At 36.8% G+C, this 23,227-nt stretch overlaps 1 protein-coding gene across 4 annotated transcripts in view; it reads left to right on the top strand.

The window, feature by feature from the left end:
• Positions 1-23,227, top strand: part of LOC150081042 (phosphatase and actin regulator 2-like) — a 286,501-nt gene that overhangs the window by 70,175 nt on the left and 193,099 nt on the right. For all 4 annotated transcript variants that reach the window (XM_090381992.1, XM_090381995.1, XM_090381994.1 and 1 more), the window contains exon 2: positions 21,376-21,549. In XM_090381992.1, coding sequence (XP_090238118.1) covers positions 21,396-21,549 — 154 coding nt within the window. In that variant the 5' untranslated portion in view covers positions 21,376-21,395. The remainder of the gene's footprint in view (positions 1-21,375; positions 21,550-23,227) is intronic.

The raw sequence follows: 23,227 nt of genomic DNA, 5'->3' as shown, positions 1-23,227 counted from the left end.
TGAACAGGAGGTCCTTGAGCCGAAAAAAGTTCGAAACTGGAATATAGATCAGTGCCAACCATTTTAAAAATTGATTACAAAATACTGTTATCAATGTTTAATTATTGAAATAAAGTGTTTTTATTTAACTATAAGTAAATTGTGTTACTAATTGTAGTTGGTTCTATTCAAGTAATGTATGTTGTCTTTGCATAATATAACGGGATTCCTCTGGCTGATATGAATCAAATAAAGAAATACCAGAAGTCCAGCACTAGTAAAAGTGTGTGAGGCGGAGGCCGCTTTGGTTTTCACTAAAATTCTTTGCTGTTGAAGCAAGTAACAGTAGCACAACAACTGATAAATGTGAACAGGTAGATGTAGATGGGGTTGTCGACATCGTTTGATGTTATGTTTTAACAGTGATTTCATTTTGCAGAAGGATACGTGTACTCGCGCATCTTCAGATGACAATGTTAAGAACTACGTGAGATCCTTGTAAGCAAAACATGAAATTTTAGCGAAATAAAGGAGAAGAATGAGATGGATATCGAATACTGTAGACTAGAAACCTCAACAAAAGCAGTTTGGAATACATTTTTAGGATTCCTAAAAGGGATAACTTGCACTTTCTTAAACCAAACAACCAACAGTCAAGGAGTTTAAAACGGGAATTAATTATATTAACACCTGTTGAAAATATACTGTATCTTGTCCCCTCACCTCCAAAAAAAAAAAAAAAAAGTCGCAACCAGTAACATATTTACAGGTTCCTTGAGAGCGCAGGAATTCCTTCAATTTTCCTATCAGTTCCGAAAACGGAACTTTAGTGAAAACCAAAGCAGGTGGAGGCTGCTTATGGTAAATTTTCGTTCCGTTTGTTTTGTCCTAAGTCAATGTCGAAGGACAGTATCAAAATAGCTTATTAAAAGCTTCGTAAAGCTTTTAATTTTGAGCAGTACTCCTTATTTATCGCTACCTTTTGGATTTTTGGATGAAAAACGTAGCAATTTCAAATAGCAACGGTTATTTTTAGTATTCATAGTTAGTTTTTAGTGGTGATTGAGTATAATCGATCACAATAATATATATTACGATAATATTGTGACCGGTAAAACTTTAGTTTATGGTAACCCCCGTGGCCAACGACCGGTTTTTGCTTGAATCCTTCCCGAAGTCGCGTAAAAACAAAACCTTTTTTCACTAAACAAAAATGAAAGTCTAATAAAAACACGACCCCTCTTTTATAAGTGTTTTTTTTTTTTTTTTTTCCTTCCTTCTAATTACAACTGTTTTTCTCAGTTCACGACGTTCACGCAACCCTCTAACACGAGAGGTACCGTAAACTAAATTCAGCCTTGTGATCAGAATTTGCATATAATCGATTATGAAAATGGAGAGAGATTCCTAAATTGAGCTAAGTGGGAACAGCACGTTGCTTTTACTTTTGATACCATCCGATCGAATCCTTGCACTTCTGTGTCTTTGTTTTTTCTTCTTCCATTTTCAACTGTGCCAAAATCGTAATAAACTAATTTGCATGTAATCGATTGTGAAAATCATTTGATTATGCCCATCACTAATTTTTAATGTCATTAAAAAACATTTAGCATATTTCATTATAGTAATTAAGTAAAAATGCCATTTAAAGTGCTTTTGAAATAAGTTATTTTAAAATGCCTACTCCTGGGGCTAGTAGTTTATTTATGAAAGTGCTGCCCTAGTATTATAATGACCAAATGATGTAATAAAGCAGAGAGCTGCTAAGGGGGGGGGGTATCTTTATCATTCATACCTTCATAGCCAAAAAGTGGCTATCCAGTACCACTTTGAACTTTACCAAACTCTTTCCACACAGCCTGAAAGTTCTTGAGATCCAACCATTTGTTGCTCCCCATAATTTTCTCTTTGTGACATTCCCCCAATGTTATAACCCCCCCTCCCAAGGAAAGCATGAAAATATACCTTCCTGGGGGGGTAAGCAGAGAGCTGCTGGGGGGGTATCTTTATCATTCATACCTTCATCGCCAAAAAGTGGCTATCCAGTACCACTTTGAACTTAACCAAACTCTCTTTCCACACAGCCTGAAAGTTCTTGAGATCCAACAGTTTGTCGCTCCCCATAATTTTCTCTTTGTGACATTCACCCAATGTTATAAACCCCCCCCCCCCCCCCAAGGAAAGCATGAAAATATACCTTCCTGGGGGGGGTTACAACATTCTTCTTTCAAAAATAGCATCAAGATCGAAATGCATTCAGTAATTTGTTTTTTAAATATTGAAGAAAGACTGTGTATTTTAGTGCAATTGCATCATTTATACACTGCTAATTATAGATTAGCAAATTTGCAATAGTGGCATCGTTTAAGTTACATCTCATATTGTGAATACCTTCATGACGAGTTGCCATGACATTGCACTACTTCGAATAAGTAACGCTTCACCCGAAGGAGAAGACTGTTGTTATTTATTCTCAGTGGATACCACCACCCAGATGGCACCGTTTCAGGGCATATTTTGTATATGTGTGGGATAATAACTCGGCTATCTACTTTTCCCTATTAGACTTAGAAAAGCAAAAAGGTAGAGGGAAAGTAATAGTAGGAGTGGAAGAGGAAAAGAAACGGTGTAGAAGAATGAAAGGGACAGTAACTCCTTCAACTCACACCACTCAAAAACTCATAATAAACTCCTTGAATAGGCAACGCTTCCCCAGTGGGGAAGACTGTTGTTACCTATTCTTGGACACTCCGGACATCATTAGGCTCCCCCTGGTGCCGTTTCAGGCCTATTTGGCCCTTCTTCGGTGGGTGGGTAGAAGAAGTCTAACCACCCACTGAAGAGGTCTCTGAAGAAGCTCTGCTTGGCGGCGATCAGTAGAGTAGTTAATGATCGCCACCAAGCAGAGCTTCTTCAGAGTGACCTAGATAGACTTGCGGGATGGTCAGAAAAGTGGCAGATATGCTTTAATTCAGCAAAATGCAAGGTCTTACACCTGGGGAACAGCAACCCCCAAAATAACACTTGGTGGAGTTGAACTAAAGTCAGTAGTGGAGGAACGGGACTTGGGAGATACGATATGGTCAGACATGAAGTTGTCCAAGAATTGTGGACAGGTTTCAGTGTTGCATGGTGTCCTATCGATGATTTATCTAACATTTGATAGTAGAGATAATGTCATAATCACATAAAGGTGATTTTATAACCTTTATGTGATTAAATTATAAACAATTATTATTATTTTTTTAATTAGTACCGAAAAACTGATATTTTTTGTATCAATACCAGAAAAAAATGACTGGGTTCCTGGTATTGTATGCCCTAGTTTTAGGATCTTCTATACCCAGACACATTTATTGGACATGAAGGGTGTGTATCGTGTCTCTTTGTTCCATTGGACTGACTTTCGTTTATATCGTTAATGGTGTGCCATGCATTGATTGGCACCACGACAGTCAATGACATGTTTTTGTTATCAGAGGTGCCTTTCTATGTTTCGTGGAAACACCTATGAGTTTCTGTGTTCTCCAAACTTAGATTCTGTATGGTTTGATGGCAGGATGAAGTAACAGCCATTTCGAGACACTGACTGACAGGGACAAACATGTTGCCCCTGTCAGTCAGTGTTTTACACCTAATTGGTTGTTTCTTCTATGTTCTTAATTACATTGCTAAATATACTAAGGAAATTGCAATGTTTAATTTTAAGTTATTTTTTTTATTGAAAACAAACATGTACAACGGTTGAACACCTTCAACTGTTGCACACATTTAATAGAAATGTTCTTGTTTATACTCCAGCATGACCCATCAGATCTGCCAAAGTTATAATGCTCTGCTAATAAGTGTATGCACTAATTAGTGTATCTGTGTAGTATCATACACTGATAAGTGTATCTGTGTATAAGTTTTATACTGCCACCCTACCTATGATGTTACTTGTGGGCCAGACAGAAGACATGGCAAAGACAACAGGCACATGTGCATATATATATAGAATTAGCAAAGGAACATGATGCAAGAAAGCAAGCTTATATAGCATCAGCCAAAAAAAAACCAAAAAACCCTTATTTCACCCATCCACTGGCTCCAAATGTTTGTCTAGTTCTGCCCTGAATCTGTTTAAGCTATCAACTTCTACAACGACAGATGGAAGTTTGTTCCAGCAATCAACCACACGCTGGCTAAAGGCAAACTTCCGCACATCTATTCTACAACTGTCTTTCCTCAATTTGAATTTGTGCCCTCTCAGGCAATTATTCTGAGCAAGAGGAAGAATCCCATCAGCATTGAGCATGCTAAACATTCAAGGTTTTATACACGTCAGTCAGATCACCTCACACGTGCCTAGTCTCCAGACACTATAATTTGCAAAACTTAAGCCTTTCTTCATAAGAGAAACCCTTTGTTCAATTCAATAATCTTGTTGCCCTGCTCTGTACTCGTTCCAACAGCTCTACATCCTTCTTAAGATGCGGCCTCTAGACCTGTATACAGTACTCAAGGTGTGGCCTGACCATTGCCTTATACAAGGGGATAATCACCTCCTTATCCCTGCTAGAAAAATTCTGCTACTCTTGCAGACTGTCTGCACTGCTCAGAAAACTTCATATCTGCCTGCACAATTACCCCCAGGTCCTTTTCATTCTCTACCACCCTAAGTGTATTACCACAGAGTTGATACGTTACTCTGGGGTTACTGGTTCCCATATGTAGTACTTTACATTTATACATGCAGACACGCCTAATAACAGTGTAAAATATAACTAAAACAAAGTTATTAGTTGTGATTTGAAAATGAATTAATCAGAAAAATAAAATTTTATTGCTTAATCCATTTTTTAAAAATAAAATTTTAAGTATAAAATTGAAGGCTTGTGGCTCTCAAGTTTACAAAGTTTGTTGTGCTGCTGTCAGGGTTACTGAATTGGCCACCCAAGTTTTGGTGACAATAATTGGAATATGTAAATCTAAATGGTCATTGTTGGAGAAAATAGCCCCACTTTTATTGGCCATACTAAATATAAATCAAAGCCAATCTGATGGTGCTCTTTACTTTATTTATTTTTTTTACTTTCTGCTTCTATCTGAAATAACAAAGAGCCCCAAGTTATGGATACATGCTATGAAGTTATGTTCCATTATTATTATTATTATTCACCTCTATACCATGTCATACAAGACCTCAAGCAAACAATATCTCAGATGGAATTTCCCACTTGGGAAACTTCACTTGAACTTCTTGTGGATAATAAAGAACAATTCAAAAAGAAGGAAACCTTTAAAAAAATCATAGAAATAAAATGGCATTTATTACTATAGGATCATGAATGGACAGAGAATCTCTGAAAGTTTCCTATAGCCAAAGTATGTGGAACTGGCAGGCTGCGTGTGTGCCTTTTGTTTTTAGTGTGGTCCCCTTAAGTGTTGTTAAATTTTGCAGATTAACAGTGGTAAATGATGATACTTAAATGAGATACATTAATATAAGATTTAAATAAACTTTTGTAACTCATAGAAACCTCAATAAATGTTGATGGTTATGAGATAAGTTTTTTTTTTTTATTTATTTATTTTTTTTTTTGCAAGGGGAAATACAAAAATTATTTAATTTCTCCCAGTAACACCATTGATGTGCTAGGTGCACATTAGTGCCCATGCAACTGATAAATACAGTGAAGGTCTTATATTTTCTCTACCTTGTGGGCTTTGACACTTTGGCCATCTCAGTGTATAAAAAGAAAATTTATTTAGTACAGCGTGTGAGCATTTCTGAGTTTCACACACCTGCTGTAGATCCTACAGGCCCCTGATATGACATGCACGGGTTGTGTGGTAGGTGTCAGTTCTGTAGGCCATTTCTTCCTAGATCTCGAATGTATGTCTGTGGTAATTGAGGTCAACATCCATATCTTATCTGCAAACTCCTGGAAATTTGGCCATGACGGTGCATTGCAACACTAGCCAATCTTGTAACTGGCTACAATTGAATGTAGAAGTCAGCAAAACTTGTTGCTTGTGCTTATTGTTTGGTTTTAAAGCCTATGCTAACTGTAGTTTGTATTTCAAAAACGCTTAAAAGAATATTATGGACTGCTGTTTGAGACTTATTTCATTTGCATTGCATCTGTAAGAGGACTGTTGCTGGCTTCGCTGGAAAATAGCATACATCAGATTAAAGCTGCTCATTACAGTTCATTGGCCAGTTGTTATTTATTATAAGGATAAGGATAATAATTTGTTATAAGGATATTTTCCACCTAAATAATAAAATATGTATATTAAAAATACCATATACTAAAAAAAAAAAAAAAAAAAATAGTAGAATAAGAAAACAGAATTAAATAACTGTCATGGCCAACACAGTCAGCATTCCAAGGTTCCCATTCGAAATTCGATCCAAATGTAAGGAGGATCCTTTAACAAGATCAGTTAGCACATCGATTGTCCAGAAAATTATTTGGAGATGTAGGTCATCAGGTCAGAGATTGTCTGTGGTTGACCCAGCCAACCATCGCGGAGTTTTCTAAACCTGTATAATAGATCCTGACCAAACTTGAGGTCAACATCCAGATCCTGGGTTTGTGATAGCATCTGCTGAGGAAGAAATGGCCTTGATAGGTGAAGGCATGCTTGAAGAGAGCATAGCTGTGCAGTTGCCCAGAGGTGAGCAACTGGGATCCTCCAGGCATAGCTCTCCTAGAAGGGAGAGGAGATGAGATCGGTCAAGGGTTTAATTGTTAAGACTGGTGTTATTTAATCAATAAGCGATGGAGTCTTGGGTTGATTGTGTTTACTATTGCTGTGATCCAGAGATGGGGCAGTAAATATAGCTTGAGGAGCTAATACTTAGAAAGGGCTACTGGTTTAATGGTGGAGGGAGCTGCAGATGCCCAGATCTTTTCCACACACACAGAAGTAGGAGAATAGACTATTTTTGAAATGTGTCTGACCACAACAGATTTGTTAGTTACATATTGCAAATGCTGTTTATAGAGTCTTATATGTCCAGCAGTTCTTGTCAACTATGTGCTGATTAAAATGACGCTTTGGATGACCCCCCCCCCCCACAGTTCAGCAGTTCAGTGTGGCTCAGTTCACTGTGTGTTATACCTGTACATTTGTACAGATATTATACACAGACACAGTTTGTCTAAGAGGCTGATATGCCATAGACCAACAACTCTATGAGCTTTAAGTGTAGTAAAATAATGATTGGGAGAGATTTTCTGCCTTCTTAAGAATTGGCAGGCTATGAACAGTTTTATATGAAAGAAACATGCCAGTGGATTAAGAGGATAAAATGCCATACAAGCAGAAGTTAATTCACATTGTGAAGTTTAAGGAGGATAAGTGGAGAATGGTATTTGAAATTGAATGGCATTGAAGTTGTTCTTTTAATCTTTTTCAGTTAGAAAGTAGGAGACACATTGAATAGGATATGTTTAGAACAGAAGGAGGAGATTTATCAAGGTAGATCATCATTTCAAAATTTAGAGGAAAGGTAAGATGCCAAAACAGATTTTAGATGAGGCTTAAATTGATCCACCAGGGTGTAATGTTGGTGGAAATCTAGATGACAGAACTTGAGGCCATAAGCTTTGACCAGAGACCAGATATAGCTTGACTACTTTTTATACAAATGTCAGCTTGCTAAAATTAGGTGCACATATATTAGATTAGAATAAATTATATATTAGAATATATATAGTAAATATTAAAATCAGAAGTTTTTAAAACAGTAGTCCAACCAAGAAGAAAAGGAATATAAATTGTGCATATTATCCCATTTTGCATTGTTGTAATTCCAAATGACACTACTGAAAATGGCTATGGGATATTTGGGCTCCAATGGAGAAGAGACGATTGTTATGTTAGGAACTGAGATGTGTAGAGGACAATCAATGTCAGTTTGGAAGTGTTATTGGTGAGAAAGGTCAAGAGAGTGTGGCTTTGAATGTCTGGTATTCAAAATGAAATCCATTTTGTTGCTTTGAATGTGTGGTATTACAAATTGTATGTGTTTATTAGTAATAATAAAAGCACTTGCATTTCTGCCAGCTGAGTCCATCTAGATGGAAGTGATCATTGTGTACCCCATGTATAAGTACAGTCTTCAAAGCAGAAATAATTGTAGAACAAAAAATTAGGACACGGTGAGTTGTGACTTAAGAAACTGATGATTTGAGATTTTATCAGAAAAATTTTAAGTGGAAATTGTCAGAAAAACTATAGATGAAAATGTGCATAAATTAGTTGATATTTACATAATGAATCAGTATATTTATATATTTGAAACAAATTAAGAAGTTTTTAGGAGACCTGGATGTTTTTGTAAGTAAATTTGTTTTGTTAGTTTGGCTGTTTGTGATGCATTCATGTAAGAGGAGATGAAAGTTGAGGAAATATTGTAGGAAGTTTATTTTTGCGCCAAAGCTACTGAGGCTGAGAAGTAAATTGTGTGTATCAAATGATCAGGTAAAGTGTTTTGCTGGATGAGCAATCCAAGTTGTAGGATGGTGTTTAAAATTTATATATATATAAAGTTTGTATTAATATATTGAATAAAGTGTGCATAAATGGATGTGAAAGTTACACAAAGTGCCATTAACTAGAAGAGTGAGGATAGTTGAAAAATAAGTGTAGTAGATATGTGAAAGGTGAAAGAATGTTAATATCTTAAAAGTTATGATGAATTAAGAAATTATAATTTCTTAATTCATCATAAATTACTAAGCCAATAGAAGGTTGGAGAACTGTAAAGAAAAATTAGTATGGCAAAATACCAATAAAATAAAGATTAAAAATAGAAAGTGGTACAGCTGTCATCAGATATGAGGGGAACATATTTAGGTAATGGTCGAATATAGGTAAGGCAAAAGTGCCTGATCTGATGTCAGCTGCAACAAATATTGATACATGATGAGGTGTTTCATCAGGGGACTATACCTGATCATGTATCAGGAACTGCATTTCTATACTTGTCCATAGTAGTAGAAGAAAAAGTGAATGGCCAAAAAGCAACAAAAATGAAATTAGCACTTTCTAATACTGTATGGACAAAGTAGGCCCAATTTATTAAAGTAAAAATAAGGATCAAGTTAAAATAAATATGGTTAATATAAATGTGTAGGATTTAAAGGATGTAATTTTGTGTAGATTGGAATTCAATAGTTCAATAAATAAATTTGGAACAAGCACATGGTATAGGTGAGGTTTTAGTCTTTATTTATCTAAAATACTCCTTTTTTTCCTTCCCCATCCTCAATTTAATACCTCACCCTATACTATGTGCTTGTTCCAAATTTATTTATTGAACTATTGAATTTCCATACAGTATTAGAAAGTGCTAATTTCATTTTTGTTTCTTTTTGGCCATTTACTTTTCTTCTACAATGGACAAATATAGAAATGCAGTTGCTGATGCATGGTCAGGTGTAGTTCCCTGATGAAATACCTGATCATGTATCAATATTTGTTGCAGCTGACATCAGATCAGGCACTTTTGCCTTACCTATATTCAACCATTACCTAAATATGATCCCCCCCCATATCTGATGACAGCTGTACCACTTTTTATTTTTATTTTTTATCTTTATTTTTGTTTTATTGGTATTTTGCCATACTAATTTTTCTTTACAGTTCTCCAACCTTCTATTAGCTTAGTAATTTAGCCCATAATTTTCTTAATTCATCATAACTTTTAGGATATTAACATCCTTTCACATATCTACTACACTTCTTTTTCAACTATCCTCACCCTTCTAGTTACTGGCACTTTGTGTAACTTTCACATCCATTTATGCACACTTTATTCAATATATTAATACAAACTTATGTATACTCCTGCATCCTTTAATGCTGCTTTGTGCTTTGAGTATCTGTCATATCTGACTCATTAATCTTTCATCAACTGAATACCTTTTTATTCTATGTAACTTTTTAAACATTACCTTTAAGGGGTTACATATATTCATTTATATATATGTGTGTGCATGCACATTGTACATGTATGATATATCAAACTACTTTTACATAAATTGCCCTTGCAGGTAGTATAGTGGCTCTAATCACCACCCTCCCACACCAGGTGGTAAAGGCCTGGTTATACCAATCCTGTTAATGATGTGAGGAACCTTTGTGGGGTTTTTTTTTTTTTTTTTTTTTGAAGTGTGACTAAGTTAGTCTTAGGCAAGGATTGATGGTTTTTTCTCCTGGAAACCGATTTTTCAAGCAGAATAAAAAAAAAAAAAAAAAAAACTTCACTGAAGAATACATGCAATTACTGACACAATATATGCTTACAAGTTTGTGCAAATGCATCAGATCTGCTCGCAGCTAACTACTAAATAGTTATAAGATTGACATCATTATGTTTTGGGACTGATTGGCTCCTCTTCGATGGGTGGGCAGGCACACTGGTGTTGCAATGATGGCAAGGCAGTTGTGAAGTATAACTCCACAATATGAGAGATGCCTGATGGTCTGTAATAACCATGTTAACTCGCTACGCAACTTGAGGCATTTTGCCTTAAAATGCGATGTAATTTAAATTGCTGGCACAATATACTAACGCATCATAGGTGTTCTTGCTTTGGTGCTTAACACCTGAATTTAATATCACCATCAAATGCAGACATTGTTAGGATTTCAGAGAAGTGTCACTCAGATATAAGGGATGCAGAATTTGAATATGGAAAGTATAATGTGTACAGAAAGGACAGACAGGATAAGAGGGGGTATGGTTTATACTCTTAGTAAAGAAGCACATAAAATCTAAGGCAGTGCATCCAGTTGACATGGGTGGCTAGTGCAATGTTGAGTCAGTTTGATGTGACATAAGCACTGGGAAAGCAAAAATGAGAGTAGGAGTGTGTTATAGACCTAATGACTCCGATGAGTACAACAAACAGGTGTATAGAGAAATAGTGGGCCAGTAAATCAGAATGTCTCATAATAGGGATTGTAATTTTTCAGATATTGACTGGAACTTGTGAGTTGGTCACTCACACACTAGCAAGACTTGTAGATTTATTGGATGACTATTTTCTATAGCAGCATGTTAGAAAGGCAACAAGAAGGAGTAATACTCTTGGTCTGATTATCAGCAGTGATTATTCATGCATTAAGAATTTGCAGATAAAGGAATCACTAGGTGGTAGTGATCACAGTGTACTGATGTGGGATTTATTTAAAGATGTAACTACCATCAGGGGTAAAGGGAGGGGTTTTTGCTTTCTTAAAAGTGACTACATTGTCTCAGACAGTTTAAATTCAATACAGTGGGACCAATCAATGTTACAATCAGCAATTATAAATGGGAAGAGTGCAAGGAATTAACAGGCGCATTTATTGCTTTTCAGGTAGTGGGAATCCATCTATTTGGGCTCTATAATGGGTGGGTGGGGAGCGCTGGCAATTCACACAAATAAAAACTTTTGTGAATCCCAGTAATGTAAATCCTTCTTCTGGGATCCCAACAAGGTCCTAGTATCACAAAGGCTGGACCATTCCTACTATGTGTAGTGTAAATGCCAGAACTTTACTCCTGTCCACACACTGATTTACACCTTGGTGATCATCTACCAAAAACTTACGTAATGAATCAGATAATGTCACTTCGACAGAGAACTGAAGTTTCAGAGTGATTGAAATGTCTCTCCAAAGCATCACTAGACATACAATATTCACTTTATTGGCAAACATTTTACATACTATTTACAAATACTACATACTGCGTTTGGAGTATGTGCTGAAAGTGCTATTTCCTTAACCCACAGTGACTCCCTTCATTTTATTGGCGAACACTGTATGTAATATTTCAGCCACATTAGACTGCATGTAACTTTTAATTGCTGCTCTTAACCAGCAATACTGTTTGAATTATTTTCATAAACCTTGGACTTGGTTGCTCCTCATAAGAAGTCAGGTAGCAAGAGGTAGAGTGGACATGGAGGCCAAATTCCTCTTGAAATTATGCATTCTATGAAGACTTCTTCCAGTAATTCCATTGGTGACAGACTGTGTGTGCTATGGCACCATCTTGTTGGAAGAATGCATTGGTAATTTTATCTCTATTTAACTGGCCAATAAATGGGAACACAATTAGTGAATGGTGTCAGCAAAAAAATATTTGGCCAGTGAATATGCCTACTTGAAATAGCAACCCAAAGCCAATTTTGTGCGACTGTAAAGGTGCTCGAATTGTTTTTTTTCTTCAGGATGTCATAGGTGTGTGTTTTGTATGTTGACATAGCCTGAGAGGCAAAACCAAGCTTCATCTGTGTTAAAACATTACATTCAAAATTTCCTCTCCATTTTGAACAATAAAATTAGTAAACCACTTGTAGTAATTTAACCTCTTGATAATCTGCAGCTTTCAGTTCCTGTAAGGCTGACACTTTGTAAGGAAACAACTTCAGTTCCTTCATAAAAGCTTTGAGTGAAGCTGTAGCTCAGTGTACATTATTGCAACAATTTCTTGATTGATTTTGATGGGTTTCATAGCATTCAGTCAGAAATGCCATCTAATTTCTCCTGTGTTAAAACAGATGGTCTTATGCTTCTGGGAGCACCTTGAGCAGAGCTAATTTTGCAGAATTTACAAATTAAATCTCCAACAATGGTTTGATCAGACTCTTTTGTCTCCAGAAATCATTGCTGGAGTTCTTGCTTCGCAGTTTCCATATATCACCAATTTTAAACACAAGTTCAACTAAAAACACTTTGTTGGAGCTCTGATGTTATTCAGCATCAGAACCAGGGAATCATGGATATGTTTTCACTTCCACCATCACCCAGTCAAAAACAGCCTTAAAGTGATCTGGGCCAACTTAAGGAAAATGAAGGGAAAATACACATCACACCCTTTCTTGATCCTGGAATATAATGGATTTGCTATTGCAGATGCTCTTAGGGAAACATTTTATAATGTCCTTGAAACATCAGCGTATTATCCTGGATTCTTGGGTTTGAAAGAGAAAATAGAAAATCACACACTTAAAAACGGTTTTAATTCTTGCACAAAGTGACTGCTGTTGGACCAGATGAAGAATTATGAAACAATTAAACCCCTCTGCAAAATTCTATGGCTCATGGGTCCTTTTTGTATAACACTCCTTCTTGAAAAGTTTTTAGACACTTGGTCTTTGCTTTTGATAAGCCAGGAAAGGATCTTGAAGTTCAATCTAACTATTGTCCTATTGCTTTGAATAGCTGTTTCTGAAGTCTTGGAGAGAATGGTCAATACTAGTCCTATGGTATTTAGAAGAAAAAGACCTCGTCTACAGTTCAACTTCCAAAAAAACACGTCCATGTTGAAATATTTAATTACATTAGAAATATCTCTCCAAGATGCTTTTCTCAAATAGAGCACCTGTTGTCTATCATATTTTGGTATGGAAAAAAAATATGACAACTTTGGAGACCTTTTATAATCAGTTTTAGGGGTCACCTTCCTGTTTTTATTAAAACTTTATCCTGTCGGTCTTTCTCATTTTATATAGGACCCAACCTCTCTTGGTCCTTTTCTTAAGAGAAACTATCCCAATGATCAGTTTTAAATGTTTTCTGCCATCAAAGTGAAATCACTGCTAAACAACCTCTAACTGTAAACAGTGTGCTCTGTGTTGACTAATATATTTTCTCAGTCATTTCCTCAATTCACCTGAACTGTTTCAGGTTCTCACCACAGAAGACCATACAGGCGGGCCTCGATTAACGCGATTAATTCGTCCCGCGAGCGCATCGCGCAAAACGGAAACGCGTTAATCGAATATCATAACCAATAGGAAAAATTATAATTGGTCCTTGACCTTCTGGAATGTCCATAAAGAATTTTAAAAATACCTTTTAAATAACTTTTTAACTGTATATAATGTAAAAGATAATGAAAATAATTATGGAATTAAATGTTTATTGCATAAAACAGCTGTTCTTAAACTGTGCGCCGCGGAATATTTTAAATTTTCGAGGGAAACACAGCGATACTCGACATCTGTCGGACACCGCGCGAACTACTAGCTCGAGGTAGTTCACAGTTTCGGCATTTCTTATTAAGTTGTTTGTACCTAACTACTAAACGAAACTGTTAGGTATTTCTTTTGGTCTGGGTGCGCCTTGAAAAAATTGCTGAGACATTAAAGGCGCCGTGAACCGAGAAACTTTGGGAACCTCTGACATAAAATACACAATGAAGAAATTACTGTTGCGGAAATATTTGAACAGTGTTGACTTTCTCTTTTCGTCAATCAATTTCCGATAGCCGACAACAATCTTCTCTGGACCCTGGCGAAATAAATATCGCAGAGAACATTAAACCTTTTGTTTGAGGTTCTATGCGATACGAAAGATTTCATCTAATTCTTTTACCGTTATCTCCTTCGCGGTAACATTTTCATCTGGCTCATTTAAAAATTTGAATTTTTAAATGCAAGTCTGCATTGACTTTAGTAGCAGGAGACAAACAAGTCTTCTTCCGATGGTTGATGGAACACACCGAGGCTGGCAGCAGGCGGTACCCGCCTCGGTGTGTTCTGTTGACCGTATGTTTATTTACATACGGTCAACAGAATAAACAAACGTTTGCCCGCAGGCAAACGTTTGTTTATTGACACAATTTAACACAATTAAAAATAGGAAAATTAATTAAAAATTCTTTTAATTAATTTTCCTATTTTTAATTGTGTTAAATTGATTTTTAATTATTTGTTATTTTTTTCGATTTTTTTCATTTTAATTTCTGGAGAGTATCATACGGAAGTGTTCTACGCATTATATTGAGGTAAACTTCTCTGATAATTTTACAAATATTGATATTAACGTAGAACGTATTGAACATTACAGCTCTGGTTCATACTATATAAAAAAAAGTTAACGTATTTGTAAACTGCATGCAGAATGCATGAGACAGCTGAACAAATTCCATGCTCCCCCTTCTACTTTTTTAGTGCAGATCAGTTCCATTTTACTCCATGGACTGTGCACTTTGGTGATCAAAATTAGATTATGGCTCCCAGGTATATACATCTTTCAGAAAGAATGCTCTCTGGTGACTGCATTCCATCTACCATCATGCTATTTGCTTCTGGAGCATTTAGAACATCTCCTGTCCAAAGTCTATATGTGTAAGCAAATGAGCTATCCTTATTGCTTTGAAAGCAGTTATCTCTGCAATATGTTTTTAAGCAGAAATCCCTGCTAGATCATCCCATGTGGACATCCATGTTTGATCCATGCTGGGAAAATTCATAACACCTCTTAGACTGCCAACTATTGTTTTGGAATTTGTATCAGGGAGTTGTTGAGAGATTTATATATCACAGTAGACAGGGTTGCTCTGTCACTATGCCAACTCTCTCCACCATCTTGGTAGGTGGTTGGCATAGTGACAGAGCAACCCAAGCTGAATATTGACTTCTTCACAGCCTACACAGATAGTTCACAGTTAGAAGTGTTTCAGTGGGATGTGCATCTGCCTTTGAGACACTATGATATCCAACATTGCCAGCTGCAAAATTTGTGGGGCCCTGTTCAAGAATGACTTGCGGGCCCTGGGGTCCTTTTTTTTTAAAAATAATGACCTATGTTTGACATCAAATGAAACTTACACATTGAGAATGAAGTACATGTTCTACTTCTAGCAGTTTTCAAGTTGACTTATGCAAGCACTCTTGGAGGGACGATAATGTGGGTAACTAAACATTAAGACGGATGTAGGCTTGTTGATGGAAATGTGGAAAAGATGCGGTTGATATTATTGAGACCATTTGAGCACGGTGGTCCTGTTTGTCAGAACTGGTCAAACATGCTTGTGGCTGGCGCTGATATCAAATACCATATCATGATATTATGCACCATATACACCGCAGAGTTGCATGGCATAGAGCTTGCATTGTATCATAATTCTTATCCTGTCCAGTCCCAAGTGCAGCAGAGACTACATTGGAATCTGGTAATGATATTCGCTTTGCTGGATCCTCAATCACATTGGGATTGGGGGAAATGATTTGGCTGACATTGCAGTCACATATTTATCAGACACGTATTTATAAATCTGACAAAAACATGTCAGAAGTTTTACTTTCTACGAATTATGATCTTGTGCAAATATGTTTAAATGTTTAAATACCTTTTTTTTTTTTTTTTTTCTTTTAAATATCTATCATGTACTCTAGTTTCTTTATACATTTTTACATCGTAACCTATTTTTAGGTTGCCTGATTTTAAAAGTACATATTTTATCTTTGGACTTGGCACATCATGACCTGTGTAGTCAGTGTGCCATAAAATGAAAATCAATCAATCAATGTATGATTGGTCTAAATCTTGTGAGGGTAGATTGATGCTTTCTTTTGCATTTATAAGCTTTATTTTACTTTATATAGTTTTGTTTTTCTTAGCCTCAACATTCTTTCTTTTTATTTTCAGTATAGTTTGAACTTTAAATGGTCTAGTTGGCAGGGATTCAATGGGTATGATTATCTGAATTTGCAGTTTATGTATGAAAGATGACTATTTGTAGAGTTTCCACATTACTGAAGTGGCAACCATCCTGTTTTGATAGTATTCTTTACACAGTCTCCATTGTGTTTAAGTCCAGTGGGCAGTTATTAGGAATACCATTAATTGAAACCGTTTTGGGTTGGTGCATTGTCTAGTTAAAATTGAGAAGTTCTTCCTAGGATTCAAATAAATGACATGAGGTTGATAAGAAGCTGCAGATACAAATGCTAAACATGTTTGTCTACCACCATTGAATTTTGGCCAAACTTTCATGCTGCTATAACATTATTGATGTTTTGAAACTGTCACCTTGTTGAAAGTTTTGACTTCATATTCTGGTAGTTAGCTACACAACTGGATTACTAGGTGGCTGATAGATCATGACATATTGATGCTAGATCCATCTGTTGCTGCTTCTTGTCAGATACCCACTATAGAGTTGTTCATTTGTCATAGTAGCATTATTTTTACATAAAGGCATATGGTAGCGGGTGACTTTTCAAATTTATGTCTGTAGTTATCTACTATATGATGAGAACAGTGCAGCTTGCTCTGATGGAATGTTTGGCTTTGCACATTTCCTGGATTTGTCCTTATTTTTAATGAAATAAGTCATTATTGAATCTTTTAAATATAACTTTTCCTGACACTGGCATGTTTACTTCAAGTGCAGGGTATGTACATATGGCATGATATTTCTGTTTACTCATATGTCAAACTACTTACTCATATGTCAAACTAGTAGTTGTTGGTTACTCTATTGTCAGGGAAACGGGGAACATGCTTTTTGTAAAAAGGATAGGTGGAACAGGACCAGGGTATGTCTGCCAGGGGCAAAGGTTGATGATGTTGTAGAGCAGATATCTTCTTTAAAGGGCACAAAAGGTGATATAGTTGTACACGTTGGCACTAATGATACATTAAGAGTAGAAGACCGGCAGAATTACTTAACAAGTACAGGTCACTGTTGAAAAAAAGCCGTGAATTAGGGTTCAATTTGAAAGTGTCTGCAATTCTGCCCAGACACGATAGGAGGGAGTATATGATGAGAGCATTGTCGATCAATTCGGCCCTGGAAAGACTGCAAGGCTCAAGGGGTAGAATTTTTTTTCAGCCTGGTCTGTACTTTTTAACAGGAGAGACTGCTTCTACAGGGATGGGATACACTTAAATAGAAAGGGTGCAAGAATATTTGCTGATGCTATCGAGGCAGTGTTAGGTGGGTCGGAAAACTGCTAGCTTGGGGGTTGTTGTTGTTATTTGTTTTTTTCGGAGCATTAGCGATTAAGGCCATATTGCTCCAGGGATATCTGGTGGTATTTCCCTGACCTTTTTGCATCCTCCGTATTTGGTGGTCACAGGCTCGAACCCCGGTCTAATCAAGAAGCGTGTGCTCCGCACTGCTGCTCCTGCCCACCTGGCTATGGAGGTGCCTTAGCTTGGGGGGATACAAGGACTAATAGATTAACAGTAGCCACTGGCAGAGGTGAAAGTGATTCTTGCACTGCTTCTATTGGAATGAGCAGCAGCCTGGAAAACAAGATGCAGGATATTTCGGAGACAACTGGGAGTCATTGCGGTACAAGTAAACACATGGGTTGTGTTAGGGTAGCTGAGAATAGGAACAGGTGCATGTATACTTGCGTGTACACCAATGCTAGGAGTTTGGGAAATAAATTTGATGAATTTGAGGTATTGCTCAAAACATCAAAGGCAGATACTGTTGGGATATCAGAGACGTGGTGTCACACAGTTATAAGAATGCAGAACTGGAATTTGGGGAATGCAATGTGTACAGAAAGGATAGACAGGGGAGGGGTTATGCTGTTAGTTGAGAAACACATAAAATCCAAGGAAGTGAAGCCAGTCGACATCGCTGGACAGGGCGCCTCCGTAGCCAGGTGGGAAGGAGGAGCAGCAGCAGTGCGTAGCACATGCTTCTTGATTAGACCGGGGTTCGAGCCCGTCACCACCAAATACGGAGGATGCGGAAAGGTCAGGGAATGGCCACAGCATTTCAGGGAGCAATATGGCCTTAGTTGCTAATGCTCCTAAAAACCAAATAACAAACAACAAACAAACATCGCTGGACAGTGCAGTGTCGAGTCAGTTTGGTGTTGACATAATCATTGGGAGATCAAAATTGAGAGTAGGAGTGTGCTATAGGCCTAATGACTCTGATGAGTATAATAAGAAACTGTACAGGGAAATAGAGTGGGCTAGTAAATCAGAGAGTCTTATAATGGGGAGATTTTAATTTCCCAGGTATTGACTGGAATTTGTGGGTTGGTCACTCACACACTAGCAAGGCTTTTGTGGATTTATTGGATGATTGTTTTCTACATCAGCATGTTCGGGAGGCAACTAGAGGGAGTAATACTCTTGATCTGATTATCAGTAGTGATTCTTCATGCATTAAGAATCTGCAGATAAAGGAACCACTAGGTGGCAATGATCACAGTGTGCTGAAGTGGGATTTACTCAAAGAGGTAACTACCATCAGGGGTAAAGGGAAGGGTTTTGCTTTCGTAAAGGGGACTGTGATGGTCTGAGGCAGTATTTAAATTCTATACAGTGGGACCAACTGATGATGTTACCAACAGCAAATTCAAAATGGGAAGCATTCAAAGAACTTATCTTGGAAGTTACTAGGCTTTACATACCAACTAAGAAATATTGTTCATTGGCCTCAATGGATGAACTAATGAGACATATGGCAGAGAAGAAAAATGCATGGGATACATATAAATGAATGGGTGACATGGAAGCCTATGATAGATATAAGCTGGTCTGTAACTAATTCACAAAGTAGATTAGGCAGGCAAAGGCACATTATGAGAAATCCTTGGCAAAGGATGTAAAGAAAAACAGAAAAGAGTTCTTTACCTATGTAAACTCTAGAAGGAAAGGGATGAATCAGATTGGTCCACTGGATATTGATGGTTCAACAATTGAGAATCCTGCTCAGGTGGCTAACAAACTAAATGAGTATTTTGCATCTACATTCACACATGAGTAGTTATTGAGGAAGGGGAATGTCAGAGGTAAAGTAAACTCTGGCAGTGAGCTAGATGATTTTGTAATAACTGAGAGGAAAGTGGAGGAGAAATTGTTGAAGATAAATACAAGAAAGGCACCTGGGGTGGATGGGATCTATCCAGTTATATTAAAGGAGGCAGCAAAGGAAGTAAGCAAACCCTTAGCTATAATTATGAGAGCTTCTTTAGACTCAGGGAAGGTACACATAGCCTGGAGATGTGCAAATGTGACCCCAATTCACAAAGGAGGATCAAAGGCTGACACAAGTAATTATAGACCTGTGAGTTTAACTTCTGTTCCAGGAAAATTAATGGAAGCACTGCATGATCATCTAGACAAGACTTCAGTTATAGCTCGGACACAGCATGGTTTTGTTAAGTGAAAGTCTTGCCTGACCAATTTGATTGGATACTACGATGCAGTCACAAAAGAACTGGATGCAGGGAATATTTGGATCTTAGAAAGGCTTTTGATACTGTTGCACATGGAAGACTGCTGCACAGGCTGGAGCAGTGTTGCATTGGAGGCAGATTGCTGCTATGGATAAAGGGATGGTTGAGGGGGAGAATACAGAGTGGTAATCAATGGACACTGCTGATCGTGGACTAATGTTATTAGTGGAGTCCTTCAGAGTTCAGTGTTGGGTCCATTATTGTTTTATGTATTTATAAATGATATTGATGATGGTATATCAAGCTTAATGTCCAAGTTTGCAGACGATATAAAGGTTGGTAGGGTTGTTAAGGACATTACTGATGCTGTGCTGCTGCAACAGGATCTGGAAAGGTTGAGCAGATGGGCTGAGAGGTGGCAAATGAAGTTTAACATTGACAAATGTAAAGTACTATATATGGGAAACAGCAACCCCAGAGCAACGTATCAACTCTATGGTACTACACTGACAGTGGTAGAGAATGAAAAGGACCTGGGGGTAATTGTGGAGGCAGATATGAAGTTCTCTGAGCAGCGCAGATGGGCTGCAAGAGTAGCTCATGGTGTCTTTTCATTGATATACAGGAATCTTTCTAGCAGGGATAAGGAGGTGATTATTCCCTTGTATAAGGCAATGGTCAGGCCACACCTTGAGTACTGTGTACAGGTACCTCATTTCAAGAAGGATATAGAGCTGCTGGAACGAGTACAGAGAAGGGCAACAAGATTAGTGAATGGAACAAAAGGTTGTTCTTACGAAGAAAGGCTTAAGTTTTGCAAATTACAGTGTCTGGAGACTTGGCACCGGCGAGGTGATCTGATAGAGGTGTATAAAGCCTTGAATGGTTTGAGCATGCTCAGTGCTGATGGGATTCTTCCTCTTGCTCAGAATAATCACCTGAGAGGGCATAAATTCAAATTGAGGAAAGACAGATGTAGGATAGATGTGCGGAAATTTGCCTTTAGCCAGCGGCTAGTTGGTTGGTGGAACAGACTTCCATCCCTTGTTGTGGAAGTTGATAGCTTAAATAAATTTAAGGCTGAACTAGACAAACCTTTTGAGTGAATAGATGGATGAAATGGGAAGGCTATATATATTTTTTTTTTCTTTTTGGCTGATGCTGTATAAGCTTGCTTTCTTGCATCGTATGCCTGAACTAATGCTAATTCTAATAATGAATTGTTTTTGACCAGTTCAAGTTATTATGAAAATAAATTTGTTTGAATACTTTTCTAATGGTTATTTGAATTAGTCTAGTAAGTTTGTATTGAAATGGTATTGTTTAGGCAGTGTGCTTAGTCTCCGGTAATAAGAATTGAGATTACTTAACAGTATGAAATTTTTACTGTATGATAGTATTAGTATTATATATCATGATATCAGTTTTAGTTTTTTTCTTAATGCTCATTTATTGATTTTAGGAAGAAAATCTCCAAGCAGTATGAGAACTGGTTCTTTAAGTTCCAGTTCTAGGAACACTCCAACACCCTCAATGGAGGGTAAGCATAGCAGATTGGCCGCTTTGGGTAGGTTATTCAAACCATGGAAGTGGAAAAGAAAGAAGAAAAGTGATAAATTTGAACAAACATCACGAAGTAAGTATTCTAACCAAACTTTTCTGCTTGAAGAAAATTCATGAATGAAAATGAAATATCATTATGTTGAACACCATTATAATGAAAACTTCAGCTGAAAAAATGTGTATATGTAAAGCAGATGTATAGGAGGATTAAAAAAAAAAAAAAAAAGTTGTCATAGTCTAGATAGGATATGTGATTTTCATTAAAAACAGTAATGAAAGGTAACAAACACTACTACTTGGAGGTTTTTTGCACAAGTTCAGTTTATTGCACTTTTAGTGGTAAACTGCCTTTATGATCTGAAGATAGTATTATCTTCAGATCCTTGCATTTTATTGTATAAAGAATCTTATCTTGTTACATAGAAACACCCCCCAGTTCCTACACTGAGTGTGCTATTTCTCTTCTGCCAGACTGAACATTTTTTTTGTATATTCTTTTAATCTTATATTTAATTGTTTGTAGGATTCTTCTATGTATGTACCTGTCCTCACAACCACAACTGCTTCAATAGATGGGGCTCTTGGATTGTTTGGTTAGATGTTGTACAGTTACTTTAATGAGGATGGGGATTCTTTGAAATTGGTGAATCAGAAGTAGAAGATTGAAAAGTAGCAAAGGAACCCCCTTTTCCTTTGCTACCTTTCAGTTTTCTCACTTATGCTTTGCAGGTATAGTACGCACATGTTGGGCATAACGCTAGAAACTGTGAGGGTATTATATTTGCTTGTGGTTTTTCAGTGGTTTCTTGATGACTTGTGATGGGTATCCATTATTTCTGCCTGAATTATACTTGGCAATTATTGTTGAAGGGATTATGCTTTAAAAATCTAGAAGGATCTCAGGATGTAGGATTTCAAGACTCTTGTTTTTGTAAAATGTGGACAGCAGCAATTTCAGTTCTGATCTTCCACAAGTGGTAGGTTTTGAATTTGATGGCTGAGTGGAAGGAGTTTAGATGATCAAAAAACGGTAAATTAATGTGTGCTTTTGTTCCAAAGGATGATTGTGCAAAAAAACTTCATGTGGTATAACAACTTTCTTTCTTATAAGAAGTCACTATTTCATAATGGTACTGCATGTAAAAATATTTAAAAGTAGTCGGTGGGGGGGGGGAAGTATTTTGGTAATCATTGCTATTGTCAAGCAGAATTTTGTGCTCATGGAAACAGACAAGTTTTTTGGAAATTTACCATCTTTTTGATTAATTAACATATTAAATTTTGTTTTATAAATAGTTTAAATAGTCTTAGTCACGTTCATTAGCTAATTTTTAAATTTAGCTAGTGAATTTGTCAGTTACAACTTGCTATTCATACTGCTTTTGTTGTTATTTGGTTTTTAGGAGCATTAGCAGCTAAGGCCATATTGCTCCGGGATATGCGGTCGTCATTCCCTGACCTTTCCGCATCCTCCGTATTTGGTTACTGCTATTGTATTGGTGTTTTGATGTGAATATCATAGCACGTAACAAGTGCAGAGAATAGTAGGGTTTTAATTGTGATAAATAAGTAGCTTGAAGCTAATGATTTCTTGTTGGGCTTATATCTTGTTTGTGTTTAGCTAAGAAATTTTTACTTTTTAGCAAGGATGTAACCAATTTAACATTGCAATTGTTATGGTATAGTGCAACATATATCTTGAACGTTATAGTGTAAAGTATAACGTAAAACTAGATAGTGAAATACATATA

The sequence above is a fragment of the Mastigoproctus giganteus genome, chromosome 9 (genome assembly GCF_048544385.1).
Source record: "Mastigoproctus giganteus isolate SK-2022 chromosome 9, ASM4854438v1, whole genome shotgun sequence".
In the NCBI taxonomy this organism is placed as follows: Eukaryota; Metazoa; Arthropoda; class Arachnida; order Uropygi; family Thelyphonidae; genus Mastigoproctus; species Mastigoproctus giganteus.
The sequence above is the reverse complement of the archived record's forward strand: the minus strand, read 5'-3'. Positions and strand labels throughout refer to the sequence as shown.